Source organism: Cajanus cajan, chromosome 2 (genome assembly GCF_000230855.2).
Source record: "Cajanus cajan strain Asha chromosome 2, NIPB_CcT2T_4, whole genome shotgun sequence".
NCBI lineage: Eukaryota > Viridiplantae > Streptophyta > Magnoliopsida > Fabales > Fabaceae > Cajanus > Cajanus cajan.
The window spans coordinates 68,607,714-68,620,848 of record NC_138518.1 but is presented as its reverse complement, the minus strand read 5'-3'; the positions used below and the strand labels follow the sequence as shown (position 1 = coordinate 68,620,848).

The following is a 13,135-nucleotide window of genomic DNA, read 5'->3' as shown; positions in this document are numbered from 1 at the left end:
TTAAGTTTTTCAAATAAAATGTTATGATTGTAAATTTTTAAAAATATTATTATTTAAAGGTTTTAAATCACTTTTGGTCCTTATAATTTTGCGAATGTGAAATTTTAATCTCCAATTTTTTTTTTGTATATTTGATCTCATAGTTTCAAAATTAAGTAATATTAGTTCATTGTTAACATATCATTCAAATTTAAGCAAAAAAATGCAATGTTGACATGTCTGAGTGCGATTATTTGACAATTACTTATCTGTGTGACTTTCACATAAGGAACAAATAAGATGATACATTGGAACAATTACTTATTAATGGTGACTACCTCATTCACATTTTTTATGTTATATTTATTTTGTAACGATAAATTTGAACAACATTTTGGTTGGACAAAAGAAAATTCAAGCACAAATTCTTTGGGTGTGAGAGTTTTGAGGTATTTCATTAAGTTAGGTTTAGGGTTTTAAAATAATCTTTCGAGAAATTTCACATCAATTTGTTGTTTTGTGCAAGGGAAAGATAAGAAGGGATGCAACTTCTTTAGATGGTATGATGTTGAAATGAATGAACAAGAGAAAAAGATAATGAGGATTCTTTTTATGAGATATGTTGAAATGTATATGAAGTCAAAAGACGACCTTTTTTTTAGAGATAAAAGACGATTTTAAAACTCCTCTAACTTTAAATTTTAATGATAACAAACATAGATGTTTTTCTAAAAGAAAATTTTTTCATATCAAACATTAAGAAGAATAGATATAAGACGATTGGTTATCTTGATATTAAGTTTGACAAATGAAGCACTTCATATGTAAGACAAATATTTTGTATGAATATCCTTTATGATGTCTGATAACAAAAACATCTTTGTCTACATGATACCTTAACAGATTGAATGGAAAAAGTTTCTTCAATACTCATAACTCACTAAGGAACAAAAGACATGCTTTCTGTAAAAAAAAAATAAAAAAAAAAAAAAAAGACTAGCATATCCCTTGAAGCACGAAAATTTCCAAAACAAAAATTGCTTCGAATTGACACACGCATGGTTCCTCTCTTTTGGTACCTATAAGGTGATAAATAGATTCATCAATTAGATAAAACGTGACAATTTAGTGAAATACATTTAATATAGACATTTAATGATCCAATAAACACTTCTTTCTAAATTGAACGAAAATGAGACACACAAAACAAGTTTGTGAGAGACGTTTCAAAATTTGCAATGATCATCTTCATTAAACACCTATATAAAGAAGCTTGAAGATTAAGAAAGAATAAATACAAACTTACGAACATCATTGTACATTTATTTCTTTCTATAAAAAGTCTTGCACTTAATTTGTTGTATCACATCTTGATAATAAGACGAAACAACATTGTTAGTTTACCCAGCTTTAACTGTGTTATTACTTTAAACCTATAAAAATTTGTTTGTAAAAGAATACTTGGTTGTTGAAGTCTTGAGAGACTGTGTTAAAAAAAATAATTGGGTAGTTGCTTTGAAAGGCAAGTCAAGGAACACTTAGGTTGAGTCATAAATGACTTGTAAAAGAATACTTGTATCTTTGTGAAAGATAGTGGAACTTGATTGGGTTGATCAAGAACTGAACGTAATCTCAATGGTTAAGACGAACAAGTACAACAACATTGTGTATTCTTTTTACTTTACTCTTCGTCTACAGTCCTAAAATCTTATTACTACTTCATTGTTTCAAAAAAGTGGAGTTTATTATTTATACTATTCAACCCCTCTTATAGTGTCTCTCTTTTCTTCGCAACTTAGTATCAAAGTTCAACCCTTGACAGGATTAAGCATCTAACCATGCTAAAGGAAAATATCCTAAAATGGGAAGTAGTGAAGGACATTACCTGTCAAAAGGAGCTTCTCTTACGAGGCCTCCAACCTTTAATAAAGATATTGCCCATATTTGAAGGATATAATGAAAATGTTCATCAAGTCCACTCAATATCACCTTTGGTAGATCATCATAAGAGGTGATGTTGCAATTATTAAGGTACAGAGTGAGTACACGCAAGAGGATTACAACTCCCCACAACTCAATACAAAAGCAAGATACATCTTGATTTGCTCTTTGTTTATAACAAAATACAAGAAATTTTGTAGCTGCAAAATCGCCAAAGAATTGTGGTAAATCATCAAGGTAACTCAAGAGGGTATTGAAAACGTTAGGATCACATTAGACTAACTAATACTACAAAATTATTTTCATCTGTCACTGCCACCTATGCTATTAGTGGCCACAAGGGACTAAAATAATTTTTTTTTGAAATTACATCAATTCAAATAACAAATTTTGAATTTGAAGGACTAAAATAAAAATATATATTTTGAGGACTAAAAACACATGTTTTAAGTTTGAGAGACCAGAATAATATATATAAGAACTAAAACAATATTTATTCTTTGAAATTATATGAACTAAAAATATTTTAAATTTGGAAGACAAAAAAAATAATTATCCTAAATTTAGATGACTAAAAATATAATTAAATCTTAAAAAAATTAATCCTCGAATTATGTTGTCAGCCTAATAGGCCCAAAAATCAAACTAAAGTTATAAAAAAAATACAATTATAAATTTTAATTCAATTAATTAAAAAATAGATTTCTATAATTTAAGTTAAAAAAGATAACAATAGAATTCCAAAATTTAATTTTTTGAAAGTACGAAACGCTCATGAAAATTCCCACCATGACCTTTTTTGTTGGTAGAGTTAATGCAACCTTGCAAAAAGAGTTTTCTTTTATTGTTGTCAAATGAGTCAATCCAAACAATGAAGAGTGGGAGGAAAGAAAAAAGGTGAATATGTGTTAATAATACTTTCAAGAAATAGATGTTAGAATTTTTTATTATTCTCAAAAAAGAAAATTCAAGAAATGTATATTTAACTTAACTTATCCAAAAGAGAAAATTCAAGAGTAAGTGTCAATAATAAAAGGTAAAATCTATCTATACTTATTCTGTTCAATAACTCATGTTTTACATCAAATTTTAACGATTTAACGGTTGAATTTAAAGTTTTTAATGCATAGATCAAGTTTGTATTTTTTAAAAAATTTAAAAATTATTTGATACTTCATTTCATTAATTCAAATTGATAAATAATTATAAAATCATTTTATACTTTAATTTGAATTAATGAAACGAAGTATCAAATAACTTTCAAATTTTTAAAAATTTGTAAATTTGATCTATGTATTAAGAACTTTAAATTTAACGATTAAATCATTAAAATTTGATGTAAAATATAAGTTATCGAATAAAATAAATTTAGGTAAACCTCCTCTATATATATATAAAAAAATAAATAAAAATTTGGCGGGAAAGCTCGTTCAAGCTATATTTTATTCGCTTCTTTTTCTTCATTCCTTGGTTCTTCTTCTTCTCCGTCTTCTCTCGGGCCCAACAAAATTCAAATGGAGTCCGATTCAGATTCCGACGGATCTCACGTCTCCGCAACTCCACCAAGACATTCAACTCCATCTCCACCACCACCACCGCCACGACAACCACCTCTCGTCGTTTCAAACAAATCCAGAGTCAGAATCAAACCCTCAAAATCAAAAGCAGTCCCTTCCGAACCCTCCAAATCCTCATCAAAACCCGAACCGGCCCAACAACCCCCACTCTCCATCCTCACCGATCTCCCCTTCCAAATTCGGCGTCGTTCCGATTGCGTTCCCGCAATTTCCCCCTCCATCGAAACCATCCCCGCCGGTTACTTCGCCTCTCACTCCGCTTCCTTCACGAAGATTCGAAGGCCCCTCGTTCTAGAATCTTCCGCAACCTCTCCTCTCCCCACTCCCCCCGCGTCCGATTCACGCGCTGCGGTTGAGATTGCTGAAACCAGGAAGCGGGGAAAGATGCAGCATCCCAACCTCATCGGCGCCAGCGCGCCAATGCCGTGTCCGAAGTTTCGCACATGCGGCGGTAGCGGCGGCGGAGGGGAAGGGAACTTCGTGAAGCTGAACTTGAGCGGCAGGAGGAGGAAGTTCGTGAACAAGAGAGGGAAATTTGGCGGGAAAAAGTACTACAAGAGAGGGAAATTCAAATCGGAGCGTGTGAAAGAGGAACAAGAGGAGGGGGTTGGGGATTTGAAGCAGAGAGGGGGTTGCAAGAGGAGGGAGATTGATTGCGATGCGGTGGAAGCGGTGGCGGCCGCTGCCCGTGAAGAGGCTTCGGAGGAGAACTTGGTGAAGTTGTTGAAATTGGTTTATGGTTTTGATTGTTTCAGAGAAGGGCAGGTTGAGGCGATTAAGATGGTTCTGGATGGAAAGTCGAGTGTGGTTGTTTTGCCGACTGGTGCAGGGAAGTCGCTGTGTTATCAGTTGCCTGCTGTGATTTTGCCTGGGGTTACATTGGTTGTTAGTCCATTGGTGGCTTTGATGATTGATCAGCTAAGGCAATTGCCTCATGTGATTAGGGGTGGTCTTCTATCCAGCACTCAGGTGTTGTATACTCTTGTACCCTCTCCCTTGTTATATGTTATTATATAATGTATAATTTGGATAATAAATTTTGTTTAGATAAACTTCTCGATTTATACATTGGTAGAATGAATAATAAATGCTTTGGTAGAATGAATTAAGCTTTTACCATAAGTTGAAACAAAAAACACACTCATGACATCATGGTCTTCAACTTTTATAGAGACTCTTCTATTTAACTTTTCAAAAGTTTCTATTTAACTTTTTCAAAAGTTGTTTTTAATTTATGAGTAAGGCTGTATTTGGATAAACTTATCTAGAAGTATTTATAGGAAAAGAAAATAGGAAGAAATAAATTTTTTAATAAGCTAAAATTAACTTATGTACAAGTTAAAAATAAAAGTTTTGTAGGAGTTAATATAAAGGAGTTTCTATGAATCAGTTTATGTAGATGACTACGTAAGCTAAATTTAATGTATGAAAAAATTTATTTCATTTTTTGTTTCTTATTTTTTCTCTACTATTATAAGCAAATTATAAAGAAGTTTATCTCATTTTTTGTTTCTTATTTTTTTCTCTCCTATTATTTTAAGTGATTATAAAGAAGTTTATCCAAACGTATCCAAGTTAAAAATTAACTTTTGAGAAAGCTTAATTTTTTTTCTTTCACCTCCTATGATGCTTACTATTTGATGTCATGATTTCACCTGTTTTTGTTTAATTATATTAGACACCTGAAGAAGCCTCTGAAACATTCAAGCAACTTCGACAAGGGGAGATAAAGGTAGGGCTTTCAACAACTGGATGTTTGAATGCAACTTTGGTTTAGATTACTCTTGCAGATTGTTTGCATACATTGGTGTTGATTGTTTACAACCCATTCTTGTATGACATGTTTGCATATCGAGGTTTATTTATGGACATAAAGCTAATGTTTGGAATTTTAATTTATACAGGTGCTTTTTGTTTCACCGGAGCGGTTTCTGAATGAAGAGTTTTTGTCTACTATTTCTTCTTTGCCAGCCATCTCACTTGTTGTTATTGATGAAGCACATTGTATATCTGAATGGTGAGGGAATTCCTATTTCTTTTGGTGATATTAATCTGTTTCCCAGTTGATATTGAGATTTTGAACATTGTTACAGGTCTCACAATTTCCGACCTTCGTTTATGAGGCTTAGAGCATCGCTACTTCAGAAGACACTTAATGTTCGTTCTGTTCTTGCAATGACAGCAACTGCTACAACCACAACTTTAGATGCCATCATGTCTGCTCTAGATATTCCTTGCACAAATCTCATTCAGAAGGCGCAGTTAAGGGACAATTTTCATTTATCAGTGTCTTTGGTCAGAAATAGGCAAGTTAGATGCTTCTATTTACTGCTTCGCCATCAGCTTGTATGCTTTTGTTATATGAACTTAGTTAAACTTATATATCAATACTTTGAACATAATAGAACGAAAGACCTGCTGATTTTGATAAAGTCTCCTCCTTTTGTGGAAGTTCAAAGCATCATCATATACTGCAAATTTCAGGTGTGTATATGGTCTTTTTTTGTCAACTTTCAAGTGCAGGATGTTCTATGGTTTCTTAACTCAACTGTCATTGTATTGCAATAAATTATCGCTTCCATCTCAGAGCATTTTATATGTATAATATTGTTGGCAGAATTTTTTTTTAGCGATATACTTATGGCTTAGATTTAAAATATTTTATTCTATAGTGGATAATTGAATATATTGGAACGTTTTCTATATTGGTGAGAATTAACGATGCTTTTTTTTCAGTATGAAACTGATCAAATTAGCAGATATTTGAATGATAACAATATCTTGGCAAAGGTTAGCTCCGAAATTTTCTTTTAACATTGCATGTCTTTCTGTATAATCCTTGACATTGAGGGTTAAATCTGATGATTGTTGTGACTTATCGTGTAGAGTTACCATAGTGGTATCACTGCGAAGGAACGTAGCTATGTACAGGATTTGTTTAATTCCAACAAGATCAGAGTGGTGAGACAAATTTTATGCTTCAATCACTAATATTGTGAATTTATGACATGTGCATTTTTTTATATTATATATTATCTATTATATAATAAGGGAAATGTTTAACATTTTTTCCATTTGGTGTCTCTTGTCAATTGTCATCATATTTAATATTAATATTTTCTCTTGGTCACCTCCTATCTTTTTCTTCTCTTTCAAAATATGTGCACTTCAAAATTGTGAATTCTAAAATTTATTTATTACATTTCACTTCAACAGTCATTGCTAATTAAATTTATTTATTCATATGATAATAGTAAATCCAAATTTAAATGATAAAATAGGACAATTTAAGAATTAGATAAGATATTTGTCTTAGATTAAACTAAATATTGATTACAAGAAAAATACTAATATTTTTTCATTTTGATTAAATATATAAATTAGATATTTTTTCCCAATATTTTTAGCAATATTTTTTTGAAGAAGCTCTGAAGTTAAATATATAAAACGTATATGCATACATGATACATGTTTAAACTTTAAATAAGTAGCATAACATTCTATATATAATTGATATATTTTTATTACAATATAATATTCATAAGTTTTATTATCTTTGATTCTATTCTTACAAATTGTAAGAAAACTTTTGAATGGCATTTATTTAATGTAACTTGTCAATGTTAGATTAATAACATTTTTTATTTTATATGTCAGTTTTTATAAATATATACAAGATACTACATTGAATAGAAATTATGCTGGGATATTTTTTAAAAATTTTAGATATTTAGTAGAGTTTGAATTAGTTTATGATTTGTTTTAGTTAGACAACTAAAAAAATGTTAAAATATGAATATTAAAATTTAATTAAACTATCTATTCATAAATATTATAACTATCAATGTTTAAAACAAAAACAATTATTTGTAATATATTATTTAAAAGTATAAACTAGTCAAATGGATTGTGAAATAAGTTCACACTTGCTTTGTTCAAATTGAAAGCCATGCATGGACATAAGTTCGCACGGGTAATATGCTTGCTGTTCTTTGTGTTCTCATTTTATTTTTTTGTCAATTGATACCTTGTATTTTTTATGAAGGTCGTCGCAACTGTGGCATTTGGCATGGGACTAGATAAAAGGGATGTTGGAGCTGTAAGATTTATCAACATGTTATGGTTTTCTGCATTAATTTTCATGAACTGTTTTTTTTTTATCCATTAAAAGTACAATGACGGCACCATGGTTCCTAACTCCCTGTCAGTAAGCCGCATGAACTGGTTTATGACAATAGAAGTTCACTATTAGTGTGTTTGGATGAGCGATAACCAAATTGATTTTGAATGAAATTGATTTTGAAGTGATGTGATTTATATTTAAATGCATTTACTATAAAATCATATTAGTAGCAAAACTTGTGGGTGAAATTTTTTATCCAACGGCAAAAGCTATCTAAAGATACTTGAACTCAATCAATTTTGGACTTGAAATATTTCTCAACGTAAAACCAAACATAAGAAAAATTACCTAAAATTACGTTAGTGTTTCAACGTGATTACAACATGAAACCTAAACACACGCATAATGGTTCACTAAATCTCAATGTGCTGTTGTTGCATGGTAACTTGCTTTTCCGTTGTGTCTTATGCTTCAAGCCTTTGAAGTCTGGCTGCATCAGAACCAATCGATTTTTCCTCCAAAGATTATTATTTAGGTTAAAATCCCAAAAATGGGGACAAATGGTCTTGGATATCTGAGCTCTTTCCCTGGTCTCTGTTCATGCAAATATGCTGGTAGTTACATTTGTTTATAGTTTCAATTTACAAAATTATGTTTTCAAGCATCACTCGTATACTTTTCTCATGTATTTTACACACTACATATTTGCATTGCAATATAAATGATCTTGCATGTCAACTAATTCATACTGGTACTCCATTGTCTTATCTGTGTTTAGGTAATTCATTACAGTTTGCCTGAAAGTCTGGAAGAGTATGTGCAGGTACAGGATTTCTTCTAAACTTTAGTAGTAGCATAGCAAGATATTCTATCATATACTTTGCTTAATATAGGGAATTGGTATTTAGGAGATAGGACGTGCTGGAAGGGATGGGAGGTTGTCCTACTGTCACCTATTTTATGATGATGAGACTTATTTCAAACTTCGTAGTTTAATGTACAGGTACACAATGATTTTTACTTTTTATTTTTCTCACTGTCGAATTGTTCTTTAATGCAATTTTTTATCCTCAGTGAAGGAGTAGATGAATATGCAGTGAACAAATTTCTGCGTGAAGTGTTTCCTACTGACAAAAACTCCTGTGGGAAAATCTGTTCATTAATCAAAGAATCTGCTTCACGCAGGTTTGATATGAAAGAAGAGGTCCTCTACTCTATACTACTATTCATGTAAATTTATTAAGTTTGATAACTCGGGCAAATGATTCTCAATTAAAAATTCAGACAGGTTTCATAACATCTAGTAGGGGGGAATTTTCAAACTTTGGTAGCTACAAAGTTTTTGTATGTGATTAGGGAAATATCGTTAGGGTGATATCTGTAGGGTCACTGGGGTATGCATGCTATGCCAAAACGCCTTTTTTAGTAATATTATGATTGTAAGTGATCTCTGTATTTGTACAAAAATGTGGTTTTGTTTTGTCTCTTTGCTAAGTACTTGAAAGTGAAACCAAAGAGATCAAGTTTATAATCAAATAAAACTAGGGTGGGTTTCTGTGCAGTGATTAGGATTTTTTCTTTTTTGGACAATCATCTAGTTATAGGTATCAGTCATCTATCCATTTATGTGAGAAGTGAGATTTACATTCTAGTAATGAAACCTATTCCTGTAAGGAATCTCTAGAGTCTAGATGATTATACATTGCCTATTTTAGTCTGTCTACAGTTTTAAACATTTCTCTTATATTTTCCTTTACCAGGTGATGCTTACACTTTTGACACGCTTGGAGTTGGGTGATGTGCAGTACTTGCAGTTACTTCCACAGATAAATGTAACTTGCACTTTGGCTTTTCACAAGGTGCGTGCCAGACACACCTTTGCATGTAGAATTTGTCACACTAGATAATTCAATCTTATGAGTGCTATCTCTGTAAATCTATTCAGATAGGATAATTCAATCTTATGTTAGTTTTTAACTGAAAATCTAGAAAACTAAATATGGTTTGAATAATTACTTAGTTGCTTATACTTTTAAATTTTGGCACTATTGCAGACACCTCCGCTGTTACTTGCCCAGAAGGTTTCTGCTATGGCTGTAATTCTGAAAAGGTATTGGTAATAACAGTAAGCGTGTTACATTTCTTGGCCTTTCACTTTTCCAAACTTCTTCTCCTGTTTCCCTGGGATAATACTGTTTTCCGAGTTATGTTAACGTAAACTTCAACATGGAGTCTGACTCCAAAATTTCAATTTCTATAAAGGGAAGGTATATTTGCCGAGGACACTTGGTACCTGACTATGATCACTATAAAAGCAGTTTAATTCTACTTGCACCCGTAGTTTTGTCTATTTGAATCATTGTTGTGTGATTTTTCAGATCTGAAAAAAGGCAGGGGCAATATATTTTTGACATTCCAACTGTGGCAAATGACATGGGGGTTACAGCAGTTGAATTAACGAATCAGTTGTACGACCTGAAGGTTAGAATTATTGGATTTAAATTTTTCTTGAGTTCGCATGTGGGCTTAACAAATATGTTTAAAAAGTGCATAAGAGGTCTTCTTTCTTCTGCTTAACTACACCTTAAGCATAAATGTCAAATGCTATGATTGAAGGTAGATATGGGAAATATCTTCATATCACTGCCATTCTTAAATTTTTCAAACGAAACTGGGAATAAATACAGTAATGTTAATGTTAGTTACCAAGTTTAGATTCTGGATAGTAGTCCGAAGGACAAATCACAGATGTTTCCGATACTTGCCCCTGCCTTAAACCTCCAATTAGCCAACAGTACTCCTGACAAATATGATTGAAAGAAAAACGAAGTTATTATATTGTAGATTTATAATATTTTAGCCATAAATAATTACGGAGTTACAGCATGATTCATGTCTTGATTATAGTAATCATCATCTTACAAACCCTGCTGGTTTTTCTTGTTTTGAAAATCTTTCGCATGATACATGTATTAATCAATACACTGAAGCTGTATATTTTGTTAGGATCTGGAAATAGTCTTTGTGTATGTGCATGCATGAAGATGTAGCCTATAATGCATTTTTTTTCTTCTCAAGAGTTTATTTTTGCCTATAATTTTTTTGAAAGTAAAATGTTTCTAATTGAATTCTGATTTGAGACACGTAACCAATTTGTCTCTAGCCTCCTTGTGTGTGATATTGGAAGCAATATAAATACAATCTGACCTCATTATTTTTATTTGTGAAATATTCTCAGTTGATGGGAGAAATAACTTATGAAATGAAGGACTTGGCCTACTGTTATAGGATCATTGAAGTCCCAGCAGACTTGTTATCTCTATCAGCAGACATAACCCGATGGTTATCGGATGTTGAAAATTGTAAGGTAAGTAAAATCTAAGAAACTTGTTTCATATTTATTCTGAGTTAATCACTTATACACTGCCAGTATAAAGTTTTTTTACACTGGTAACCAATTATATCCTTTAATTGTGTCATGTCACTGTAAACACATTTACTTTTAACAGTGATATGACACAATTAAAGGATATAATTGGTTGCCAGTGTAAAAAAATTTTACACTGGCAGTGTATAGGTGATTAACTCTTTTCTGAAATATGTTCATCTAGGATGGTGTATCCTTTGCTCAATTGTTTTCCTTTTTGGGATTCAAAAATTGAATTGTAATGTTATTATGATATTGTCCCATATTCCTCTCAATAGTCAGAAGTTCTGAACCTTGACTTAATACTGATCGGATAATTCATTTTGGCATTCTGTGTTTGTATAGTCTAATTTCATGTAAAAGTTATTAATGATATATTTATTGTCTCATAGTTCTATTTTTTTAATAGGTAGGAAAAATGGATGCAATGTTTAATGCTGCATATTTTGCATTAAATCTATGTGATAAGATGCAAGGTTGCAGTGGTGCCGATCACACACCATGCTTGCAACGGAAAATATTGGATTACTTTTCTGGAGTTGATAATGCTGATATCTGCAAGAAAATTGGTCAAAGCAGGTGCTTTCTAATTTCTGTACTGAAGAACAAAATTTAACCTGACTTCTAAAATGGCTTTAAGCTTAACGAGCTTAAATTCCATCGATTATTTAAACGTCAAAAATAAAATTCTCTGGCAAATAGCGACCTACTATGTTGATGATAAGTAAATTCTTAAACTATATGCTACAATGATCATGTACTAAAATTAGTGGTATTTACATGTGCAGCCCTTTCCTGCGGGCAGATATAAAGGTAACTTGTCAGCTGAGCACTCTGATAATCTTAAATAAATTCAATTGATACATATCATAAATGGAAAAGTTTTGAAAAATGACCTTTTCCTTTGGGTATCACCAGGTGTTTCTGCAAAGCAATTCACAGGCTCGATTTACACCAAGAGCAGTTGCGAGAATAATGCATGGAATTGCAAGCCCAGCCTATCCGTCAACAGCATGGAGTAAAACTCATTTCTGGTACATTGAAATTAATTTTTTAAAATTTGATAACCTTACTACATAATAGCAAATAAATTGGGTGACTTTGAACTGTTGCGCGTTTAGTTTAGTTAGAATTCGATACTCATGGGTCAATATGAATAGACAAACATTAGTGATGATTTGCTGTTCCAAACTTTTACCTTTTATTTGGAAAAGCAATAATAGAGGAGGAAAATCTAGTGAGCACTTAGCAGTAACGGTTACTTTCATCTCCCCCTTTTTTGTTATCCAAACAAAGCCTTATTGTTTGTTTGACTTTGTTTATTAGTGTGCAGGTTTTGTATCATTCAGTAGAGCAAAGTGTTTTAAAACTGAACTTCTGATTATGGATTACAGGGGAAGGTATACGAAAATAGACTTTAAGGTAGTGATGGAAGCAGCGAAGGCGGAACTTCAGAATTTTGTTGGAAAAGATACGCTCTAATCATTTAGAATTGATCGATTTTATCATCTGACAAATTTGGATTGCGGTTCCCTAATCTTAAACAGAATCCTTCCTAGAGCTGAATTGATCCAAGGCCAAGTAAAAAAGATCAATTTTTGGGACCTATCTAGAGGTTGGACTTGAATTAGGGAGTTCGTGACACGTTATTGTTGTCGTAATTGTGGCACCAGGCCAGCACATGTCTGTCATCAGAAGCTGAGACAGAAGCGAAAGGAAATTGAAACTCTGCCTCATCTGTCTATTCATTTGCATTTTCCAATCCCTTTTCTATATCATATTTTGTTGTTATCACCTTATCCTAGTCCTAGAGATGCCTCTGGTCTGAAGGAAAAAGCTTATGAGCTCAATTTTTAGTTTCTACTTCTCCGTTCTTCAGTAGCACTCAATGCCAATAGCAAAACATGTCCTTTTCACTGTATTTTTATTAACGTACATGTGATATTCAAATTGTTTATTCTATTCTATTTAAGTATATATGAATGGAATTTACATGTTATTTTCATTCTTAAGTAAGTTTTAACTTGTAATACCATAAGGGAAAGATGAGTTTTAACTTGTAATGCAGAAAGCTAACAGTGTCTCTTT

General features: G+C 32.0%; 1 protein-coding gene and 1 long non-coding RNA gene across 2 annotated transcripts; one reads left to right on the top strand and one right to left on the bottom strand.

Moving 5' to 3' along the window:
* Positions 1-3,403: 3,403 nt before the first annotated feature.
* Positions 3,404-13,019, top strand: LOC109810738 (DEAD/DEAH box RNA helicase family protein). Its single transcript, XM_020374284.3, has 19 exons — positions 3,404-4,466; positions 5,176-5,229; positions 5,402-5,514; positions 5,591-5,803; positions 5,903-5,981; positions 6,234-6,287; positions 6,384-6,458; positions 7,543-7,596; positions 8,399-8,443; positions 8,529-8,623; positions 8,695-8,824; positions 9,381-9,479; positions 9,675-9,730; positions 9,999-10,101; positions 10,859-10,987; positions 11,457-11,626; positions 11,836-11,860; positions 11,966-12,081; positions 12,442-13,019. The coding sequence occupies exons 1-19, from the start codon at positions 3,435-3,437 to the stop codon at positions 12,527-12,529; spliced, it is 2,730 nt and encodes a 909-aa protein (XP_020229873.1). The 5' UTR covers positions 3,404-3,434; the 3' UTR covers positions 12,530-13,019.
* Positions 7,873-12,082, bottom strand: LOC109810739 (uncharacterized). Its single transcript, XR_002240788.3, has 3 exons — positions 11,944-12,082; positions 10,327-10,420; positions 7,873-8,214 (listed from the first exon to the last, which is right to left on the bottom strand). It is a non-coding gene; the product is annotated as an uncharacterized LOC109810739 (long non-coding RNA).
* Positions 13,020-13,135: the final 116 nt, after the last annotated feature.

What these genes read in the sequence shown, in the direction of transcription:
- LOC109810738 (XM_020374284.3), top strand. Translation starts at nt 3,435, where the DNA reads ATGGAGTCCGATTCAGATTCCGACGGATCTCACGTCTCCGCAACTCCA. An exon ending in TCATATACTGCAAATTTCAG is followed by an intron (nt 5,982 to 6,233) that starts GTGTGTATATGG and finishes CTTTTTTTTCAG; the next exon opens with TATGAAACTGATCAAATTAG. An exon ending in ATAAAAGGGATGTTGGAGCT is followed by an intron (nt 7,597 to 8,398) that starts GTAAGATTTATC and finishes ATCTGTGTTTAG; the next exon opens with GTAATTCATTACAGTTTGCC.